Source organism: Festucalex cinctus, chromosome 11 (genome assembly GCF_051991245.1).
Source record: "Festucalex cinctus isolate MCC-2025b chromosome 11, RoL_Fcin_1.0, whole genome shotgun sequence".
Lineage (NCBI taxonomy): Eukaryota > Metazoa > Chordata > Actinopteri > Syngnathiformes > Syngnathidae > Festucalex > Festucalex cinctus.
In genome coordinates, this window is record NC_135421.1 from 22,026,550 (window position 1) to 22,052,002 (window position 25,453).

Consider the following 25,453-nt stretch of genomic DNA (forward strand, 5'->3'; position numbering starts at 1 on the left):
ACTGACGAATAGGGATGTAACGATATACAAACATCACGATACGATATTATCACGATATGAAGGTCACGATACGATAATTATCACGATATTGTGGGCGCGTTGGCGATATTTAAAACAGATCAGAGTATTGCAAAAAAGAGAGATCATACAAAAACAGCAATGCATATAAACCACCTCCAATCTCAATAACAATATTGAGGCACTTACTTGCTAATGCAAGCACACATTGATCGTTTCACAAGCAAATTAGGTTCCCTTCATCTGACAATTAGCATAGATTTTAAACATAGAAGGCCAAAACATGCCTAATGAAAATTAAATTGCATTAATAAACTAGCCACTAGAGGGTGCTAGAACTGCACAAATGGAAATCAACCTGACTTTTTAAACAGATGTGTGTGTTCCTTTTAAGTATTGTGAACATAACGACGACGATATTGTGGCAGTTTTAATATCACGATATCACAATATTGCCCTTATCGTGACATCCCTTTTGACGAATGCTTAAAATTCATTGACACGCCAAAGACTTAACAATTGTACAATATCACGAGTTCTTCAAGGCAGAAAGGAGACCTCCTCCAAGGAAGAAAGATCCAACCAACAACCAAAATCATTCGTGCATTTCCTTTCACTTCATTTACTGGTTCTCGTGTGTTATTTACCCATTTGACCCAATGCAATCTGAAAAATGTTATTTATGTTCTATGTCATTCAAATTACTCCTATTTTGCATATATACATACATCCATCTAGGATGCTTATGGTGTGCGCTACTGTCGCTATCGCCTTTGTCTACAAGCAATTACCCGCAATCTGGCTCTTGCGCACTCTTGGCTGTATCCAAAGGAGCAGTTCAGTGAGTAATTAACCTGCAGATAGGAAGTTCTGAGGGAATCAAATTGCTACTTCAGAATTTGGCGCACGTCTGCAATAGAAATGTTTCGATACAGCCATTATGAGTCAGAATAAACCTACAGAACCGTGGCCTCATTTCAAGTGATAAAAAAAGCACATTTAGACAGCGATGGATGGCAGGCAATGCGAGCTGATTGTAAAAAATTGAGGGTCAGTGCGTTTCCCGTGGTCGTGTTAACAGAAACACACATTATTGGTGATGACATTTTCAAAACCAGCTGGATAATTGGGTTATGTTATTCTCTTTCAAAATGCCAACTAAAATTCACCAGATGAAACAGATGAGATGGTGATATACGTGAATGAGTTCTCGCTCTAAAGAGCCAACAAAAACAAATTACCAGTTGGTGGAAATGTAATTAGCAACTCGGGGGTTCTAATTTGTAAAACAATGACTCAAGTGCATTGCCTCATGAAAAAGGACAGAACAGTCAATGTGTGTTTAGTTTTTTATATGGAAATAAGCAGCAGACCTGCAACTTAGATGCAGGAGTCGATAGTCAGGAGAGCCAATGACAGTTGGAGGTGGTGTTCTCTTTATCGAGCATGGAGCCATTTTTTTTCCTTTTTTTTTTAAGTGGCTTCTCTAAAAGGACCTTTCTTTGCACACTCACGATGAGACAGTGGAAACAACTAATTTCCTCAACTAATTGGCAAATAAAATACCCATCTGTTTTTCTATACCACTTGCCCTTACTTGAGTCACAGGTGAGCTGGATCCTATCCCATCTGACTTTAGTCGACAGGCGGGCTACAACATGGATCGGTCGAGATTAGGGATGGGAATTGATAAAAGAATTTAGTGTTCAATTTATTTTTAAAAAAATAGAATATCAATTAAAAAGCTGGAGCGGCTTAACTGGGGCTACACAGATTTCAGACAGGAGTATCGCGTACAATTCTTCTGTAATTTGTAATGTTGTGTAATGTAGCCTGCTGCTTTCATCCATGCTAGCAGTTACATTATCTTTCATTCATTTTTCATACGATTTTAGTGTACCGTGTCTCAAGTCACTCTTGTGAAACAAAAACTCAGAAACTCGTTCCATATTGTGTGACGGTATGGTAGTAACCCAGCGGAATCCTGCCCGAGGCTCGAAGCCGCGTTGACAGTCGAGTACGCTAACTAGCATGCTAAAAGTCTGGGCTTCTAACCCACTGGCTGAAGTTACTGATAATGCCAAACAAAGGAGTCCCAGACTACCTTTATTGAAATCAATTCACATGTTGCCTCTTTTGCGCGTAATCCATTTTATGTTGGCGTCTTAGATGCTACATTAGCGTAGCAACAGTGCAAACCTGCTACCCTGGTGACGGATCATAATAATAAGCTCTACGTCTGTGAAATTAAATTATAGACGTCTTTGAAAGAGTATAGTTATTTTGTGTGACTTGAAGAATATCCCAGTATATTTTAGTTGGCTTCAGAATTGGATGATCTTTGAAGCACATTTAAATTCAATACAGGTGTGAATAACAGATGATAAAGTGACCAGTCTCTTCCTCCTAACATCATGCAGATTACACTGTATTGATTGTTTGGGTTTCAAATGTGTCTTCCGAGCCCACATAGGATTAGCATTACTCAAAGCAAGACTGATGTTGTGTATGACTGATGATGATTTAGTCTCAGAACTGGTATTATCGATGTTTCAACAAATCTGTTCAAACACGATAGCCAGCCTTCGTGTGGACTCTTGACCTTTAAAGACTCTCGACAAAGCAACCACAAGCAGACAGAGAACATACATATTCAAAGGGAAGCACTGCGCAACTACAGTATAAAAGACGTTGTCCTTGGTTATTTTGCAAAAGCAATTTCATCTTAGCATGCACATGTACTCTAACCGTCTCGATATGAGCAAATATACAAAGCTCCACATTGTATTCACAGGGCTCCCGGAAATATTTTGCGCATGGGTGTGTTTGTTGCGGCCTTTTTAAATGGCAACGCCGAGCTGTTTGTCAAGTACTGCAGTGACAAGTCCAGCAAGATTTTCTGCTCCACAGAATATGTGAGGCTAACAAAAGAGCTTGCCGCGGCCAAGCCTTCCAGGGTACATGCATTGCCACTCAACGAAGCAGATTGGAGAAGCCCACCAATGCAATGCTCCGAAAACTGTGCGGCAGTCAAGAGCCAATAGCCTCGGTCTGTCACTTTGTCTAGATAAGGTGGCGTTTGACAACAGGAGATATTGATTCAGCTGCCTGCAGGCTTTTTATAGAAGCCCGCACCATCATTATGACCCATCGCCCTGCCTGCCTGTTTGTCTGCCTCAATGCCTCGCCATCAACACGGAGACAATGTGTGGATAAGTACAAATGGAAGGCGGTGCATGATGGTGTGGGTGGAATATAGAGATGGCAATCATAAACATAATCAAATGAAGGCGACTGAAAAGTGGCAGATAAAAGGATGGGGGGGGGGGGGGGGGATTAGGCGTGAGGGATAAAACAGCAAGTTAATGTTATGGTAAACAGAAGGGAAAATTGAGGGTGAAAAACAGAAAGGAAGAGTGTAATGCTATTGCGAGAGAAAGACACAAGTGGGATCTTTAGCCTTGTAAAAATCTCAATCATAAAAAAAATAACATGTACCGTATTTTCCGCACTATAAGGCTCACCTTCAATGAATGACATATTTTACAACTTTTTCCATATATAAGGTGCAACAGTAGAGGCTGGGGTTACGTTCTTCATCCATTAGATGGTGCTGCGCTAAAGGGAATGTCAACAAAACAGTCAGATAGGTCAGTCAAACTTTATTAATCGATTACAAACCAGCTTTCTGACAACTCCATTCACTCCCAAAATGAATAAACAGCTGTTTTATTATTTTCTCTGAGGTAAAGTATTAGCATTAGCTAGCAATCCAAGATGGCGGGATCTTCTGCGCATGCGCGTCACCGATCGTGCAGGGTCACCGACAGCGAGACCTGTTGCGGCTAAATATTGATCCATATATAAGGCGCACTGGATTATAAGGCGCATGGTCAGCTTTTGAAAAAAATTGAAGTATTTTAGGTGTGCCTTATAGTGCGGAAAATACGGTATATGAAGAGTATCTTACATATGTTCATTAGTGACAGTTATTATAAAATTCTCATTGGTGTATTGCATGTTGGCACCCATATTTAATTTTTAGTCATACATTTTATAAAAAGAATATCCCCTGAAAAGGTAAGCTCACATTGCAAATTGGATTAGCAATGTTGCGCAAGCAAATATGGACATCTTCTAATTAATTAGGATCATACTAGAACCAATGCAGTCTTTGCCATGTATTTACTTTACACATTTCCAATAGTGACACGTTATTACTTGGCTCAACACAACAATTTCTTCAGGCATGTGCCCAAACATTGCAGTCCTCCCACGCATACGTTTCGACAAACAGCCATGTTTAACAAGGTTGTATCATATTCTCGCTACAGTCCTGACACTCTGCTCTCTGATATTGCACGTACAATGATGGTCTTCATCACTCCGAATGTCCACTCATGTGTCATCCAACATTTACAAACCTTGAACAGATGCCGCTTGATTGAGTTGTCCAAAGGCTGAGACGCACTGAAGATTCCCATGGTGCTCTATTAGAGCTAATGCTTTATAAAAACTAGATGGGGCAACAATGACAAAATATTATGAGAAAAACATCTCTCGCTATTCACCTGCACATACTAATTTGGTCAGATCCGTATTTTTCGGACTATATGTCGCAGTTTTTAATAATTTGGCTGATCCTGTGACATACTCATGTCCGACTTGTATAACAGATTAAATTTAGAGCTCGGACTGGCACCCAAAATCCCGTTTCTCTAATTGTGTTGACTTTATAAAGCATTTGTCAACTGCCAAAAGAAAGGAGAATAAAGAAGTTGAAGAAGGTAGAAGAAGAAGAAGGAAGTAGAAGATGACAAAAGAAGTAGAGCAAGAAGACAATGAAAGTAGGAAAAGACAAAAGAGGAAGAAGAACAAAAAAACTAGTGTTCTTGGTGTTTATATATGGGGGTTTTTTTCTTCATGATTTTATTTTTATTTTTATTTTATTATTATTTTTATTTTTTATTTATTTATTATTTTTTATTTTATTTTTTTTATTTTTTTACTGGTGCAACTTTATTCCAGAAGGTACCTTATAGTCCCAAAAAATTATGCCAATTAAATATTTGTTTCAAAAAAACAAAATGCTGGTTGGCAATCATCAATCAAACTTAACTAAATAGAAAATTTCAGTTCATGTAGTTGTTGTTTCTTAGAAACAGACACTATGTACTGACGACAGTAGTGACGTTCCAAACATTGACACTTTCGTCTTGGAAGTTGACAATATTTTCAACATTTCATTAATGCACGTACATGTTTACGGATGTAATATTACGGATTCATCGTCTCAGCTTTTCACTATTAGAGGTTGCCGTTTTGTCTGAGCCTTTCTGTCCACTTTTGTCAATCTTAGATCAGATTTTATAGTCTTTCTATTTCTTGGTCTTCATTTTAAGTCCCCTATTCTAAGTATCTCCATGACTTCTATTTTTACATGCTGTCTGGACATACTAACCAGCAATTCTATTCTTGCAATATTGACTTCATTCTTGATAAACAGTACTGTATACATTTTTTGGGTGGCCCAAATACTCTCATTAGCGAAGAACCTCAACATCAGAAGTCCAAAGGTTGGTATATTGAAATGGTACAGTGCAGTTGTTGACTTCGTTTTTAGCAAGCAACAGCAAAACATCCTGCAGTAGCCCTCTAATTGCATTTCATCCGAAATTCAAACAGTTCGTCTGTTTTTCCCTGACTGCATCCTCAATGCACTCTTCTCCCCATTCTCTCACCGTCTCTTCCTCTGCGCCTTTGATTAAGTCCTTTAAAATCTGAAGTTTATGCTTCACAAACGGTGAGTCACATTGTGGGAAGATAAATCGGCCCAATTCGACGCTGCTGCCAAGAAGCTATCTCTCATCCCAACCTCAATCTCTTCTCATCTTCTCGCAGGCGTCTCCGCGTTCATCCTTGCGTTCACGCACGTACACCTACACAAACACCTGCTTGCACGAGAAGGCGTGCATCCTCTTCAAGGGTGTTCAACCGCCTCCCTGCGCGCGCCGCGCTTGCGTTTTGAGCCCGAACACAACATGTTTTGCATGCGTGCACGGCTGTAAACATACAGATGCAACACTGAGCTTGTGACATTGTCTGCATGCTAAAGCCTCTAAAAGGCTGCCTGCAGAGAGTGAAAGGGCCACCTTAGAGACAACATGGAAATAACCACATCAAACATCTTACGAAGGAAGCTGAAAGCAAAGAAACTATGAGGGGCCGCCAGGGGACATAATTCATGATTACCTCTCACAACTACTGGAATCCTCTCACACTAAGACAACTGAAATGTTTTTAGAGACAATCCTAACAACATTGTTTGGACATTTTAAGGGTCTTTCCATGTGTTTGTAAGATGGTCTTCGTCAGGCCACTTCTAAAGAAAAAATGTTGAAACAAATTACAGACCAGTGTCCAATCTGCCTTAAAAATTGTAAAGAATATTGGTTTTATCCAGATTTTCTGAATACTAACAACTTGCATGCAATGTTTCAATTAGGTTTTTGGACTAATCATTGATTGATTGATTGATTGATCGATTGATCCCTATTCCTATAGAAATGTGTTTGTATAAAAGTGCTAATAAAACTATGAGAGCATTTTAGTAACGAGAGGAAAACAAATCAGTACTGTGTATGACTGTTTCAGGAGTGTCTTTGAGGGAATTTCAGAAATGTGTGAGAGTGTCTCAGTCATGTATGTGACTGTTTCAGTACTAAATGTGAACGGAAACATTCTGTAGGTGTGTGAGAGTAAGAGCAGAGCATGTGTGAGCGTGTCTCTGTAGTGAATTTCTTTTGTGTTTCACTGGTTTATGTGAGTGTAAAAAATTTCCTGTGAGTGAGAGTTTCAGTCATGTGAATGAATGCTGAGTTACATGAGAGTGTCTCTGTAGATATTGTATGTAAACAAACAAAAACTCAATAGTGTGTGAGAGTATTTCCGTAGTGTGTATGAGAGCCAAGTAATGTGAGAGAATGTCTCAGGAGTGTACTGTATGTAAACAACAACAAGAAAAAAGAATCAGTAGTGTGTGTGAGAGCATTTCAGTGGTGTTTGAGAGCATGTGGGAAGTTTGTGAGAGTTAATTTTTGAATTTGTCATTGGAAGCCTCTCATAATAAACAATGTAGAATAGAAACGTGAAGGCTATGCTTTCACCTTAATATAAGACTCTCATATTCAAGAAGAGTTGTTTTTTTTAAAAAAAAAAACATAAATTGCAGAAAAAAATATTATCCCACTGTCCCATTGGATTTACTGACAATAACAGCTGCATGTATCTTATTTTTCACACGGAATATGACAAATAAACTTCCCATTCTGTCAAACTGCGAGTGCCACTATTTTACATTACATAAGAACGAGAGTATATGAAGAAAAATGAATGATGCACTCAATGTGAACGTAGAAACAAAAAGTGAACAATAAAACAGTGGGAGGAAAGAAGTCTAAAAATATGCCATTGCATTCACAGGAGAAAATAGCAACATGCTGAATGACATCACCTCTGTAAAGTGTGAGCAGAGACGGCAATAGCGGTGAATGCTGCGCTACTAATAACTCATTATGATGCAGATGATTGTGCTGATGGGATAGGTCATGACTTTGCTTTCTATTCGTTCAAGCTGCTACTGAGGCCCATAAAACCACACAAGTCAAAAATGACTTACAGTGCTTATAATGTGCAAAAAATTTCATTTCATTTCATTGTTGAAGTGAGTTGAGGAGCTTCAGATCGCATGATACGTGGTTGCATGTCATGCTGGTACAAATCAACGCGCTGCTATAAATGACACTGAAACAGCTATAATTGATGGTAAACAAACACATCACATCAAAACCTCCACAGTCAAAGAAAAGAAATTGCCGCTTTTTAAAACAAAACATTTGCATGGAAATATTCAGAATTTGCTGTCTTCCCCATGGAGCAGGCACACACGTTTATCAAGTCCAATGCATTCCTTCAACAACACGACAACCAATTTCCATTTAGAGCGAATTGGCACACACTTTGAGCATAGTTCCCCTCTGCATGCATCGACACCCCTGATTCGCCTTCATATCCCCGCGGTTTCATTTCCGCATCTTGCATGTTCACAGCCCCGTAGCTCGAGAGTTTACTTTCACCATTTTTCAGTGGCCAAAGGAACAGATAAAATGGTAACCTTCTGTTTCGCCCCCAAACACAAGAAGACAAAGACGGGCAATTTCCATGTGTTCTCATTTCATGTTCTACAAAATACTCGAACATACATGATAAACTCTAAAATCTCACACTAACAAAACAAATCTAATCTCATACTCACCAAAAACCTGTCACACATAAAAAAAACTCTCGTTAACACCACAAACTCACATTAAAAAAACACCAATGCAACTCTCATCCACAAAAAAAATCAAATCTTATTATTCACCAAAAACCTATCACACATAAAAACGCTCATAAACATCACACTCACACAAAATTCTTTTACTCACCAAAAGCCAATCACACATAAAAAAAAACACCTCTCATGCCTACACCACAAACTCTCACACAATAAAAACTCATGTTCTCCAACAATACTCTAACACACATGATGAATTCACACACTAAAAAAAATCTCCCACTCACCAAAAAGAATCTAATCTCACTCTAAAAAAAAACCTGTCACACCACAAACTCACATTAAAAGAAAAAAACACCAAAGCAACTCTCATTCTCCAAAAATACTCTGAACACACGATAAACTCTCACACACTAAAAAAAATCTCCCACCCACCAAAAACCTATCACACCCGAAATGATGTCTCACATTAAGCAAACAAAATATTGACTCAAACAAAACCTCACACGTTCAAAAGACCTCACACAAAAAAAAAATACAAAAAAAAATAAATAAATAAATACATAAATCAAAAAGCCTCTCAAACCCAACAGACAAAATTGAAAATGCTGACTCGGACACACACCAAAAACACTAATCAATCTCACGCTCACCAAAAAAACATACAATCACGAAAAAACTCCTCCCAACACTCATACACAAAACTCACACAATAAACAAAAAAAAACACTTTGACACTCAAAGGTCACACTCACCAAAGAATCTTTCACAACCCAAAAACATTTCACATACAAAATTCTTATTCACCAAAAACACTCACACAAGAATGATACAAGAATGATGAGTTACTGCTTTTGTGAGAAAACGTTTCTTTTTTTTCATCTCACTTCTATTTGCCCCATCTAAGTGAGACTCTTCTCCTCTTCATAAATCTCCACTCATACTATTAATCCAATTCAATTTGGAATGTGTCAGCTCACACATTTTGTATGTGGAGTCGGCAGGCTCTTCCTGTGCTTTTGGGGGTTCTCTCCAAGTATTCCAGCTTCCTCCCACAGCCCCAAAATACATCTTCATTCTCAATATATCATAGGTGTGAATGTGAAAGTGTGCCAGAGTCAACTCCACCTCTCTCCAGTTTTATAGAAAATGAATGGTTGGCTTTTTAGCTATGCTATTTAATAACGTAATATAACGCTTATTTACATATTCAGTTTTGAACAATTCCGCAGATTTATTTTCTAATAGCTCCATAAACGCTCGCATTCATCACCTGCCTCGCTCGTGCATCATTTCCCATGTCTATCTCCTCTCATCAGGCCTCCTCTGTAGCAGTAATGAGCACTAATATGAATCATTTTCCATCATCTGTAGCGCATTTGGCAAACCAACGGGAACAGAAATGAATGCATGAAAAGCGTGGAAACGATTTCGAAAAGCCCTCCTTGTCATGGCCGGCAGATGTTCGAGACAACAACGCCTGGACGAGACGGTTGCATGCGAACTGCTCCCGGTCGGCCCGGGCGATGAGGTGAGGAATCAAATTAACAAGAGAGGCAGCTGGCACCGGAAAGGCCCCTTCGGCGAGGGTCTGTTGTTTAGAAGATAGACCCAATGAATTAATGCGATATGATGTGCGACACAGCGCGCGCACACTTTCTGACACCTTGCTGTGAGATTCACCGCATCTTCTCTCCACTCACCAGGCGCTACAAATTGTTTTGCCCCTAAGGGCCACATTTTTTTTTTTATGTTCAATGGTAACATTCGTATGTATCGACATATTTGTGGCAATGTACTAACCTCTTAACAAGCACTCAATATGCTTGCGACTCGTGTTGTTCCGATACCGATACTGGTATCGGCAGAGGTGCCGATACTGCATTAAAACAGTGGTATCGGTATCGGTGACTACTCACAAGTAACATGCCGATACCATTAATTCCAACGCTAATATATAATTTTGGATGCAGCATCTTGTGTCTTGCTGGTGCACGACATTCACTGGTATGTGACATGTTCACTGCATGCCCGATCTAAGATATCCTATTGGCCCTTGAATGCTCTGAACCAATGGCAGGACAGCTTTTTCATGTTGAGGAAAAAAAACCTTAAGTATCGGTATGGTATCGGTATCGGCCGATACTGCAAAGCTGGGTATCGGTATCGGGAGCCAAAAAACGGTATCGGAACAACACTACTTGCGACAAAAATAGAAGGGCTGGGTGATTGGTTCTGTATATCCTGAATGGATGAATGAATGAATGAATGAATGAATGAATGAATGAATGAATGATAAATCCTCAATAGTGACTGATCAATTTCCAATGTCAAAGTACATCTTAAAAATGACTGGAATATTCGTTTGTGTAGGAACTGGGAACTGAATGATTGATTTTGATTTGATTTGATTTGATTTAGTGAATATTTATAAACATACAAACAAACAGCAGAGAAACAAAGAATTAAAAAAAAGAAAAGAAGAACCCCGCAAAATCATCAATCAATCACAGTTTACATTTTCAAAAGGGAGTAGGAAGAAGTTAAAAACTTATCTAGTCCCCTACCCCTTATACATTGTAAATTTAGACTTATTTCATTAATACAATACTAGGTTAATATTTTTTTAAATAAAATGTATAAACCTGGTTATGAATACAAATGCACTTAGACATGCATTTATTTGCCAATAACATATATACATGATATAAACGAATGTTAAGTCTTTCCTTACAAGTGCGGTCTCCTTGCCAAAACAAAACAAATAGAAAAGGAAACAGCTTGTTGCCCCGCAAATCAATCAGTGATTAGCAGTGAGGACAATCACTAGATAATTGCAATTTGTAGAGCAGTAAAGCACAAGTATCAATTTGACCTTCAACACCTGCGACCGAAATCACGTTAAATTGGACATTATTCAAAGTCAGTGGAGGCACTCTGGCTTTAACAAAAAAATGCATCAAATAGATAACATAGAGCTCCATTTTGCATACATTTACACATTGCCTTTAAACTTGCTTTTTGTTTGACTGAAGTGAACAAATGGTTTCGTTTAAAGGTTACTGTTAAATGTTGAAGGTTGTACGATGCAATCTAATGGAAGGCATGCTCATCTTTACTCAGTGTGTTTCGTAAAACAAAAAGTAAACATCAGCAAAGACATCATGTCTGAATTTGCATAATTTGAGTCAACGATGATAACAAATCAGCGCGTCATCTTAATTGTATCGAGTTTTTTTTGTACACGCTACGCTCAATTTTCACCTTATGCTGTTGTTGTCACATTGTGATGATGCAACCAGCCAACACACCTGTTAATGAAGTGATTGATGAGCGAGAGCAGATATTTTATTTAGGGTCACTTCATCATAAACTCAAAATGCATTCTGTGCTATGGTGGCAAGTTGGGGCTGCAGCCTATCACATTTGACTTTGTGCGCCTGACTGCAGCGTTAGATGCGGTGGAACATGGTATTCTATTGGCTCGTTTACAGCACCAGGTGAGCGTTAGTGGTAGCAGTGGTATAGATATATAGTGTGGTATAGATCCTACAGTCAGGACCTTTTCTGTTAGCCTTGGTTGTCCCTTTCTGCCCTATTGTCATATGGTGTTCCACAGGGTTCCGTTTTGGAGCCCCTGGTTTGTTTTTTGTTTTTTGTTTTTTTAAACAATGTCTTTAAGTTAAATCATGTCCTCAAAAGCAGCAACACTGCAAATAAAACACACTAAATATGCATCTCAGGAGTCATTCCGTTCAAATGGACTTGTAATCAGATCCAATTAAAGACTGACCGATTGGATGTAACACTGTATTGACACCACAGCTTATTTAATTCGCTGAATTAATATGTGTTTAATGATGATAAGAGTTTCACTGTAGTTTCAAGTTTCACGATAGATGAATAACTGGTTGTCATTCTCCGCAGCTGAGATTGTCACAATTCCTCTCACAGCCCTGCTGTGTATTTGCATTGCACGTAAGGAAATGATCTGATTCACCAACAAAATAATCAAAGCCCCGATCCCACACAAGCGAAACCTTTTGCTCCTGCGTGAGTTCAAATATCTATACAAGTTTTTCACCAGTCAGTCATCTGGAGAGCGAAGTCATTTTCAAAAGAAGGCGGGCTAACATTCCGAGCATTCAACGATGCCGCCGTGCCGCACCTTGCAAACAACTTTGCTCCCCACAGCAGCGCAAAAATAGACCAATACATCTTCTGTAGCACCTTCATGTCGTTCGCTTACACTTTGCACTTTGTCCTTTCTATACACAAAGCATCCTCCTGCTCTTGTAGGAAATCAAAGGTTACACAGAATCTTTTTCGAGCTGTTCTGGCTCTTTACAGCTGAAAGTTATTGTGCGCTTCACAGGATGTCACTCCATAAGTGCTTGTTTTGATATTTTATGGCAAAACATTAGCATGTTTAAACGCAATGCTGTTTGAAAGTGGGTCCCTATGATTTTTTTTTTTTTTACACACGGGAGTTACATGTTGCTTAAACGTATTCATTTAGGATGAAACGCAAAATCAACATGTATTATTCAAACGCGTATTTTACGTTTTGCCACATGGGATTTGTTGCTATATTCAGCAGTACGGATCCTGATTAAAAACCAGTGGCATTTCCGAGATTATTTTCAGCAGTGCTATTAATAGTCATCTGACCTTTCATTCCTCGACCTCCGAGCCATCGCTCCCAAGGAGCATAATGACAGTAAGAAGGATATAGGGGAATGTAAAGATGAAAAGGATGAGAATAATTTAAAGTAATTGCTTTACAGTTGTACTGCCTAACAGGGGTCATGTAATTCACCAAGTTGGGGAATCTTAATAAAACTTGACACCATTGGTCCACAGGGCACATATTGAGTATGGCGGTTGCTCCAGCAATCCCATGTTGTTCTCAACCAGGAACTGTCGGATGCTCAGGGCATTTGTGAGCATTCTCCCATTCACATCTTCTCTCTCAACCAATTCTCAGAGCCTTCATGCATTGTTTGGGGATGTGGAAGGTAGCCAGAGTCCACACAAAAGAATACTGGCGTCAAGATTGAAACCACAAACCTCAGGACTGAAGCAGGCGCGCTGACCACGAGTCTACCATGATTCAAAAGACTGCAACCTAATAACTTTCTCCCCATCATCACATCTTTGTATCTTTTTTCCCACACACATCCAGCAGAGCTACATTGTACAATCATAGGCTGATAAGAGGGTAAGGCAGAAAAAGAAGATAAATGGATACGAGTCCCATCGAACATGGGAACCAAGGTCAGAGTAAAACAGATGGATGTGAGAATAAGGAAAAATGGAAGTCGTGGATGTGGCAGGAGATGTACAAAAAGTAGCAAATTGAAATGCTTCCTATTATCCTGTAGCCTGCTATTCATGCTGAAAAGGACACAAAAGTGATCAGACTCAGTCATCGTGGCAAAGGCCAACAAACTGCAGAGCATCATGGGAACCAACGGCAGTTGATGGCAGCATCATTATGGTGTTAAAAGCAAATGAACGGTCTTTCCAAGCCAGATCGAGACACATCATAATAATGCAGCCCAGAGGAAAGACATCCGCTCTTCAAAAGAAAGACCATTGAAACACCCAAAATGCTTGTACGTTGTTAAAATACATAACATAGATTAGATGTATTACTTTAGATAGATAGATAGATAGATAGATAGATAGATAGATAGATAGATAGATAGATAGATAGATAGATAGATAGATAGATAGATAGATAGATAGATAGATAGATAGATAGATAGATAGATAGATAGATAGATAGAAAGCTAGCAAGATAGATAGATAGATAGAAAGCTAGCTAGCAAGATAGATAGATAGATAGATAGATAGATAGATAGATAGATAGATAGATAGATAGATAGATAGATAGATAGATAGATAGATAGATAGATAGATAGATAGATAGATAGATAGACAGATAGATAGATAGATAGATAGATAGATAGATAGATCTATTGTCATTATTTCACCAAAAGAAAATGAAATAACCAACCATGTGCTTTCCTGACATTCATTTTGAGTGTGACAGCAGACAGAATAGAACAAAATCATCCCTTTTCTATGTCGCTGTCAGAGCATAATGCTGGCCTGTTCGGCCATTCCATTCAATTCAATCCTTTTGTATTCGATATCCTATCCTAGTCTAGTCGAAACTCACACTAATAACAAATATAATACATTTAAAATGAATGCAGAGCCACCCCCCGTGTGCATAGTGTATCTAAACTACTAGCCTACATGTTAGGTCGATCAATGTGGGTGTGATCTAACATTGTAGCTTAAATACCATATTTCAAAGGAGAATATGCAGTAGCTCACACCTCCACATAAACGTGTTCAACAAACCTTGAACATGCAATCAAGCTGATTCTGAACCATTTGTTATCGGTCCATAAATGTCATTTATGCGGCGCTGCAAGCTACTACAGATTGTCCTCTGAAATATATGATCCTAGTGCAATGTTGGATGACACCAGTATCTAACATGTCATTGTATTATGACTCCCTTGGAGCTTTTCAAATAAAATGATACAATAGAGTTGTAGTTTGTTTGTTTTTGTTTTGTTTTTGATTTTACAGTCTTCAATCAACGTTAATTAGGCTGGTCTTATTGTTATTTTAATAAGTCACTGTGTTTGTAAGCTAAGTTTTGTGCTGCTCTTAATCAAGCAGTTGATTTTAACTAATACTGTATGGTTTGCTAATAGTGCCATATGATATCTCCACTGAGCAAATCTACAGATTCAAGATGCTAATTAATGAAGTCAACTCACAACACTTCCCCAATAAGATTCTAGTAATGGCTAAATTAGCCATTCTTGATAAGCACCATCTGCTTATTACATTAAAAACATAATCACATCCGCACGGTCATTCAGTTACCAGCAGCCAGCAATTAGCATTTGGCTAATGCTAATTGATTGCGTGCACACAATGGGTCAAGCCAGCTTCTGATACGGTCCATTTTTAGCCACACGCATGTGACAGGACAGCTTTGCAGCTCCAATTAAACAAACAATACGACTGTGATCAATTAAGCATTCAGCACGGTCTCGCTGTGTCATTCATCGGCTGACTTGTATGAGCAGCCGGCAAACATAATCACTATGTTGCTGCTCTCAGTAGCTTAGTTACTACGGAGCGCGTCCAAAGCCATAATCAGATGCAAAAGTGTGCGAGATGTGTTTGCACACACCGCGCCCGTATTTGCATAATTTTTGTAACCGCAAATGCTGCGTCCAAACTTGAGCTCATTATGCATCGGCACACGCTGTCACAGCGAGGCATGATCAGTCCTGCCACAGGCCCATTTGCTCCTGATTGAATATCTCCTGATACCATTTACAGCTCTCTACTTGCCAACTGTAGTAGCAGTAGCGGTAATGATAATGATAGGGTACATTTGCGTCGCACCGAAGGGTCACTTTACAAAATAAGGAAGTACGTTGCAGAGCGCCGTGTTCATGATGAAGCAGAACGAGCTCGGACTGTGCTCTGATGGACAGAAAACAAAAAGGATGATGTAGCCTACTTTCTTTCTGTCATGAGTCTACCTTTTGCCATATCAGTGTCATATTTCATGAAAAGGAATGCTGTTTTATAGTTGATCACAGCACATTATTGGAATACAATAGAATAGCTTTTCAATCAATGCTAACGTGACTCGGAACAAGACCAGAAGCCAGCAGTATGTCAGAGGCCTGCTAAGCATGTAAAATTATACTTAAAATATATAAACAGTCAGGGTTTTTTCTATGTACAAAATTCGGAGGTGGCCACCTGCACCTAATTTCCTAATTTGCTCATCCTCGCCAGCCTGAGCGACTGATATCGCTCAACATAGCGCTCCAGTCGTGTTGATTGAGCTCGGGCAGGAGCTCATTTTAACTGCAGTTACAGTGCTGCGCCATTATGGAGGCGCTATAGCAACAGCAGTGCACCGGAAAGACCCGAAGCAACAACCAAAGAAGAAACCGCTTTTTGTAGTTAAAAAATAGCAAAAATTAATGTCAACTTTTTATTCATCCACAAAGGTCGTGTGGGGTGCTGGAGCCTATCTCAGCTGGCTTTGTTTGGGCAGTATAATTGCTAATTTCTCAATTTGAGCCAGGAAAAACCCTGACAGAACAGTGCAGTAGGATATAATGAGTCAGTCATGGGTGATGAAACTGTACATAAATGTAATTATGGTATAGATAGACTGAAACAGTAACATGGCTATAAATATTAAGGGTGTAGTGAAATGGCGATGGGGTATAATAGAAATAGCAAAGATCACCGGACTCAAGTGAAAAAAAACATACACGTAGGATTACAGCAGTTACACATTGTGGATGTGAAATTGAAGCCAGAAGGCTACTACTCGACGGGATGCTTACTGAATGTGCTACTTGTGGGATACAAATGGAGCATGCATCTTCTATTATGACTGTTAAAAAATATTGAAGGCAGTGGAGATAATGCATTTAAAAAGCAATCCACTGTGACATAACACAACACTGGAGTGTATAAAATAAACCTTTCTACCATTTCTGGATTTTTTTTTTTCCCTCACTAGCGCCATGTTTACTGTGTATTTTTCAAAATGATGTTGCACATTCTTGATTCTTTGAAGACTGTAAATTGTCCATACTGTAAGTGTGAATGGTTGTTTTTTTTCTATATGTGCCACATGACTGAATGGCAACTAGCCCAGTACCTTACAACTCGCGACCCAAGCCAGCTAATGCGAACTCCTCACAAGCCCTATTGACTGCTCAGCTGCGCATGCCATGTGGAGAGTCATATTTTTTTGATGGTCTCGAATTGTTAATATTAAGTCTTCGGCCAGTGGCAAAATGGCCGCCCACTGATACAGCTAAAAATGGGTGGATTTTGCTCCTAAATTTATATTCCCCATATTACGGTAATCGGAATACTATGTTTGGACTAATAGTGACACAGAGAACGTATTGTTAAAAAAAAATGTTGACTTGACCCTTTAAAGATGTTTCTTGTTTATCATTTATGTCTTCACATTGCACTCTGCTGTGTCATACTGATGTTGTTTGTTGAATCCACAAACATGCTTTCCTGCTGCTGTAATATCACTCTATATGCGGATCTCATGCATCTATCAATGCCGAGCGTACAAGCCTGATGTAGCCTGGAGAGAAGTGGTGCATACCAAACCAAATTTACCACTTTGTGGACAAGCGTAATTACAGCTACCAGGTGTTATTTTATTTCTATGTATTTTGTTTGGTTTTTTTTACTGGAGGGGGGCGGGGATGGGGCAGCAATTTGAGGTAAGGCATTTTTGTCCAGGAGTGCAGGCTTTGAAATTTTGCAAAATGCAGTAATTAGTCATATCCTCCTGACTACCAGCAATTCAAATTTGTCCTCTGTCGTGGACTTTTTTAAAACCTGAATATCTCCCACCCAGTGCATGTGATTGAATTTACTCCTTTGTGCTCTATAGAGGACATTAAGAGCTTTCCAATGATACCAAATGTGTAGGGGTGGGGCTTTGCTACCTTTGATTGCATCATAAAAGAAAATGGCTTCCCTCAGTGCAAGCACTTTTTAGGGAAGAGGAAAAGTAAGTGTATAACACTTTTTATTGACCAAATTTAGGCTTTAAATGTTGTTAGTATGTTTTCTATAAGACTCTTAAGAACACATTAAAATATTGCTTGAATTATTTTAACTGTACTTGAACCTAGCATTTAAGTTTTAAAAAATGTCCTCTGTGGTGGATACATCATAGCTTAAAAATAAAAACTTTTTTTTCAAAAATTTCTTTTGCAGTATTCCAGTTACTTCACAAAGATTAGGGGAATATCAAAATAAACATGATTGGACTTTTTTTTTTTTTTTTTTCCCTGGTAGTCAGGAGGATATGACAGTCACTGCCTCCACCAAAGTGGTTTTTACTGGCAGCATAGTGACACAGGAAAAGGGAGAAAATCCAAATTAAAATAGAAACCTTTTTGCGGTAAGGCTACTAGCCTTCTGCCCCGGATATCAGTCATTTTCAATAATTGAGTGAGCAAATATTCCACTTTTACTACCAGCAAATGTAATTAAAAAGCAGACTTCTTTTTTTAGCAACAATTTTGCCAAGTAATTGGACTTGTATTATTCATTTCATTTTGCTTGCTATTCATGTCAAATTCCACCATTTTGCTGCATTGCAGAAATAAACGGTGACAGGTGGACACAGGGGAAGTAAGGCTGTGAAGGATAGAGGAAGCGTGAATGTAATAAATGCAAGCTGAAATCAAGAGGAGTTAAAGGGCGATGGGGGGCAAGGCGAAAAACAGTAAAACCGAAAGTGTGGTATGGAGAAAGAGAATGAGCGAGAGCCCTCAAGAGAGCACCGGCGAGATGTGTGCAGCATGTCAATACAAATGCTAAGTCACTCAAGGGCTTCCATCCAGCCGCAATCTCGGTTTCGCTTCACAGCCAGGCGGTGGAATTTCAAGGGAAGCGATGGCACGATTGTGAGACGTTACAAAGGAAATCACGTTGCCTCATTTGGCCGCGCTTATCACGTAATCGAGACGCATTTTAATGGCTTTTCATCAGCGACATCTTTATCCACCTTTTATACTCCCACTCCAGATTTCACTTTCTCACAAATGTTGAAACAACGTTTGCGTCTCTCATTTTAAGCCGTTTTCTCTCTTCGCGGCATAACGTGGTGCCTGTTCATCATCGAAGCCAGCAGGACCAGCAGCGCGACAACCGCAGCATCGATAATTGTTTGCTGCCTCTGCCTCAGGTTCCCTACGGGGATGCTAGGAACACTGTGTATTTATGAGAGTGTAATCTCCTACCCAGGTCCCACTGACACGCCATCTCCTTTCCTTGTGACCGTGTGACCCAGGGCGTGGGATGTTGAAGGGACAGTTGCGAGCCTGCGACATGACAGCTGTGTAATGTGAAATGACAGTGCGGAAAGGAAGAGGAGGGCGATGAGGAGGAGGCCCCTGCATTAAGACGCACTAGAGCAGTGTTTCGTAATCTTTATTGAGGCATACATATGGGACCTTATGTCGTTTATTTTGGATTAAGATCACAATGTGACAAAAAGTATGCAGTTTATCACAGGTTTTTATCAAATTGTTTTTTAAATAGAGTTTTACAGTATGCAAGTCCAAATTTAGAGCAACACTAAAGAACTTTCAGTCTACCTTGATTATAGTGGCGCCATATGGACAAAAGCGGTAATGTTATGCCTGAAAAAAGACCACATTTCCCATGAGGACAAGCTCATCGCAAGCCGCATCAATGTTGATCCTTGACTGTCCTTTTATCCGGGTCGCTTCCCTTTTCGATATCAAAGTTGCTTAGCGCCAGTAAAAATGATACAGACCCCATTAGGCCATGGCAAAGGTACCATTCAACTAGTTTTAAGTCGATATGTGTCATCAGAAGAGTTATGGAAACATTTTATTTAGGTTGAAAAGTTCCTGAGTGCTACTTTAAAGGTTAGCACATATGCTAATCTCTGTTTATATATATATATATATATATATATATATATATATATATATATATATATATATATATATATATATATATATATATATATATATATATATATATATATATAATTGTTTCTCAATAGCTGTTTTTCAGTTTTTGAGGGTGGGTCTGGAGCGCACCACCCGCAAAACAAATTTTACGACATAGTTATGATATTTTTTTTTATTTATATATGTATACTGAAATATAGATTATTTGGTCCTGTCTAGATGAACACAGTGTCGCTTCTGCTCTCTCATAGAAAAGCATTAAATTGCTTTGCCTGTCACTGTCACAGACGGAAAAATAAAGTTGCATTATTTGTCATAAACGAAAAGATCATTTTTAGACCAATAACATGAAATTGGAGATTTCACACAGCACACTTGATGATTATCACGGGACATGAATGTGTTGCAGCACAGCTGTTGGGAATCACTGCACTCGAGTCATGTTTATTTATAGTATCTATTCTTGATGCATAATACATGTTCAGTATAAGCATGAAAATTGCATGTCCCATACAATGCTTTTTTTACTAGAAAGCTATGTTACTTTACAACACTGAGTTCATCTAGAATGTCACTCGCAAGAGCACTCACACGTACAATCCTAATTGCAAAGCCAAATTCCAAAATAGCTTTGCCTTAGTATACAGAAGCCACATTCGCATTAATACACCCCGAAATCGAAGGAGGCTGGGTGAGCAGTGGCTCATTGGCATGACACGTGACCACCCCACAACGCTCAACGATGAAAAGGAGGATGAAAAAAAGTATTGCAAATTTTGATTCTTGAGGTTATCTCACTAAAGCAAATCTCAGACATCAGGGCCTGAGAACTGTTTTGAAGTGAGGAAAAAAAAATTGCTTAATACCTACATCTCCTTTAGAGGCCACTTTGCTCTTCTGTCGAGGTGCCTACACAGCGGGAAAACTGCAATAACCAGCCTGCGTTTTTGTTATTTGTTCAATGCAAGTTTGAGTTTCAAATGCTCAACTGATCTTTGTCGGAAAAGTACCTTATCAACAATCATTTTGGTAGAGATGCTCTGATTGCATTTTGGGGTTAAATCAAGAAAGTAATGCACATGTGTAGTTGAGATCTGACCAATAATCAGAGAGAATGTTTAACAATGACAAAAAAAAAAAAAAAAAACAGCAGAGGATGATTAACTCATTCACTCCGAGCTATTTTCATTGAAGCAATTGATTTTGACTGATTTTGCAAGGCCCACAGAATATTGTGTTCTATTGCTATCAAAACATGGAACCTACGAAAAGAACCATTAGTCTCTTCTTTCAACAGGAAAAAAAAAAAAAACATGTTTGTATCTGTTTCCAATTTGCAGCAATTATTATTCACAAACCTGTTGAAAACACTGGCAAAAAGAGCTTGTTGCTACATGCTCCTGGCTGATCTCTTATACTCTGCTGCCACCTGTTGGCCATTTTTTTTGGGGGGGGGGGGGAATAACTACAATTGCTTTAAGCCACCTCTTCATTTCAGAAGCTCCATCTGTCTGTTTGTGCATCAAAAAAAAAAAAAAAAGCGTGTAAATAAGATTTTGGGGAGTGAAGGATACATTTGTGGGTTTGAATGAGTTCAAAGCCTGATTTTTCTTGAAATTTCAGTTCGTCACTACTGCCAAGGTGCTCTTGAACAAGGCACCGAAATCCCACCAGAAACTCACGCTCATTTTGCGCATCCACTCAATCTAACATCTCACCCCGCAAAGCCTGGCCACGCGTGTGGTCTTCCTCTCTGTGTGGTGTGCTACAAAAATATACAACAGTGCAAATTGAATTTCCCCTTGAAGGATCATTGATTATTATCGGGATAAAACCAAATGGGTTCTTCCGCAGCCTGTGTCGCACGTCTCCACAAGGCTTTGTGGGGCGGAACGAGTCCTGTTCATACCCGTGGCTGAAGTAATGATAAAGGATATATTTGTGGCAAAACAAAAACAAGTCAAAACACAAATTCTCAGAGATGGAGTTAGCCATTTCCCTTCTTGGGTGTGCTCAGATATAGTCTCATACAGTTAAAAAATAAATAAATAAATAAATAAACAAGAGATAAGGTGTCCACTGTGATGGACTCCTTTGTTCAAATGTTTGTATACATACAGTTGGCGAGCGTCTCTGTGCCGAGGTGAGGGTGAGCAGATGAAAGGATACATCCGAACGCCACCTGATCTGGAGCCGATGGCCAGAATCTTCTGCACGGGGTCAAAGGCCAAAGCGGTGGGCTGGTAGGGGAAACCATGGCGCACCGTCTGCAACGCAAACGCGCAAAACAAGAGACCATTTCAGCCACTTTTTCTTCCTGCTATTGTGACATTCAACTGTTCAGTTTTCAGTTGAAGCGGGGCCTTTAAAAAAAAATAAATAAAACATTTTGCAAACCTGTGACATTTAATTCAATGAAAAACTATGAATGAATGCCTGTGGGCTGTATGCCACTGCCAATAATAGCCAACAAAGTGTTTTCACAGACAGCTCCCTTGTCCCATGTCTGAATGCATGATTACGAACCCTGCAGGAGTGCTTATGTGTGTGTGACATAAGATTACTCTAAGTACTAGTAAGTCCATATTTTTAAAGGGATATTGCAACAGATGTGGTTAATGTCTTCTGAAAGGATAGGTTTTGAAGTCATTTTGTTTTGGAGAGCGCGGTAACCGCCAAGGACCACATGAGTATGGGCCTATTCTAAAAATAGCTCACCAGTAAGCGGACATTGTTATTTCCAAGGAATGCTGTAGAATTGACGATTTGAAGATGTAAACACTTGCACAAACGTATATGGTACACAGAACATTGGATATTTCAGACTGAAATGGACTAGTCGTATGGGACTTTTTTTTCCCCCAAATTCTCAATAGCGGTGACTATCAATCGTAAAAAAATTATCAAAAGAAATTGCCGTCTGAAAAAAAAAAAACACACACTAAGGGCTCTCTTCACTTCGTGACTATTTTGACTATTCGTGACTATTTTAGTGGTTAGCACATCTGCCTTACTGTTCTGAGGTGAAGAGTTTGAATCTCGGCTCTGGCATTTCCAGTGGAAATTTGTTCTCGCCGTACTCGTGGTTTTTCACCACGTACTTCAGCTTCCTCCCAAATTCCAAAGACACATACACACACATCAAAGGAGTAAGGGGGTACCAAACAACTCAATTTTGGAGGGTTGTATTTTTTGGGTATTCATTTGATCCAACTTTTTAGGATTAAATGAATAACCCAAAAAGTTACATGAGCCCCTTTTTGACCCAATTTGGGTTATTTTTCTTGGTCAACGTTGACTGGGATAGGCTCTCGCTCACCCATGAGGGCAAGCTTCAGAAAATGGATGGATCGGATCTCATAAAGAAACTGCAATATTGGACATAATAGGTTTTTGTCAGATGCGTATGCTGATCATGAAAAGTGGCAGTACCAACACTTTTCTATTATATTCACGTTCTCAAACACGGGTATCACAACAAAACTTATTAAAACAACAAATATTCCCAGGGGTGTGCTGTAATTCCGCACAGGCCACTCACATGCACACTACTGATTGTATATGCACATAATTGAAGACAACAGAGACAATAAAGTAGAATTTTGATGAGCTGAATTCTGATTGACTTTCAAATACAAAAACAAGTTTACAAGGTCAGCTGTAATATCACCTAAAAAATGGAGTTCAAAATGTGATCAGAAACAAAAGTAGATATGGGGAAAATTGATCTTTGACAACAGTCAATGTAAACAAATGCCACAGACCCGACTCGTGAATTCCTCGTATGGACTGCAGCTGTCTACCATTAGTCATTTCCCAGTTTTGCCTCACTTACCGTAATCTACTCCACTCGGATGTGGAGGCATGGACATTACCGGTGTGGAAGTGGTGTGTGCAAAGTGCAGTGCGAGGTAGAACAATTATAATGTGACTGATGCTAAAAACAGATTTTTATCTATTGAACAAAAGTGGAGGTTGTTTGTTTGCGTCTCGCTGGCGGAGTTGTGTAACCTCCCGGCTCTACCGCATCTCCTGGGCCGTTGAGCTTTAATTAAGCATGCGCAGGCATGAATTTGGAAGGATAATATGAGCGTCTGTGGGCAAACACAATGAATTCACCCACTGGTGATCCAAATAGATAGAGGAAAATGAGAAACAACACCGAGAGCAATATGAGGAGCGTTTACGCCAATGTGAATGTGTTCTGTTTTTGTGTCTGCTCGGAACGGTAAATTCCCACACCGAACAAACACGACTCTTTGAATATCCATCGATTTTCTACAGCGCGGATCCTAATTAGGGTTGCGCGTGAGCTGGATCTGATCTCAGTTGGCTTTGAGCATGAGGATGGGTACACCCTGGACTGATTGCCAGCCAACTACAAGATGTAGTTTTTTGGAATATGGGAGGATGCCGGTGCACGTAGAACATGTAAACTCCGAACCAACAGTCCACTGGACTGCTATATATAATTAACTCATTCACTCCCAGTCATTTTCACTGAAGAAACCCCATTCACTCCCGGCTGTTTTACTGTATTTTGACTGATTTTGCAAGGCCCACAGAATATTGTGTTCTATTGCTATAAAAACATGGAACCTATCAAAAGAAAGATTAAAGTATCTTCTTACATTAGGGAAAAAAGTATATGTCTATCTATCTGTTTTGCAGCGATTAGCATTGGAATTTCATCATGATTCAAAAATCTGTTTAAAACAGTGGCGAAAAGAGTTGTTTGCAACATGGCCCTAGTTGATCTCTTATACTCTGCTTCCACCTGCTGGCCGTTTTTGTAACAACTACAATTGATTCAAGCATTCTCTTCAGTTCAGAGGCTGCATCAAGGCCTTCTGTATGCTCTAGCATAAAAAAAAAACACACACACAAAAACGTATAAATACGTCTTTGGGAGCAAATTAGTTAATAGGAGTATATTAAACCTGCAAATTGCCCGTTGACGCAGCGTATCAACCCACGGAAAGATTTTCTTTTTCAGTTTAAATTAAAGGGATACTTCACTTATTTAGCCCATTATAGCAATAAAAAGTTAATATTTTATCTATAATTAATTTGATACTTTCATTACTTTTCACATAAAATTAGTACCTTTAAAAAGACATTTTGCAACTTGCTGTCGACTGAAAATGACATCACAAGGGCTCAGGTAACCAATCACAGCTCACCTGTTTTCTAGGTTTGGTCATGTGACATTCACAAGCTGAGCTGTGATTGGTTACCTGAGCCCTTGTGATGTCATTTTCAGTCGACAGCAAGTTGCAAAATATGTTTTTAAAGGTACCAATTGTACATGAAAAATAATTAAAATATCAAATTTATTATAGGCAAAATATTAATGTTTGGCTGCCAAAAATGGCTAAATAAGTAAAGTATCCCTTAAAGTATCCCGCACCGTACCCTGGCCAGTTTTGTCGTTGGTCCTATTTTAAATCCATCCCCGTTGTGTTTCACTAGCCGTGTCCTAGCTAGCACTAAGCTAGGTCATCTCTCAGGTCCATCCAAGTTTTCAAAATCCCTTGTTTGTTGCTAG

The 25,453-nt window shown here is 39.2% G+C and overlaps 1 protein-coding gene across 1 annotated transcript in view; it reads right to left on the reverse strand.

The window, feature by feature from the left end:
- Window positions 1-25,453, reverse strand: part of LOC144030962 (syntaxin-binding protein 5-like) — a 118,836-nt gene that overhangs the window by 74,878 nt on the left and 18,505 nt on the right. Inside the window, exon 2 of the mRNA XM_077537630.1 lies at window positions 22,075-22,172. Coding sequence (XP_077393756.1) covers window positions 22,075-22,172 — 98 coding nt within the window. The remainder of the gene's footprint in view (window positions 1-22,074; window positions 22,173-25,453) is intronic.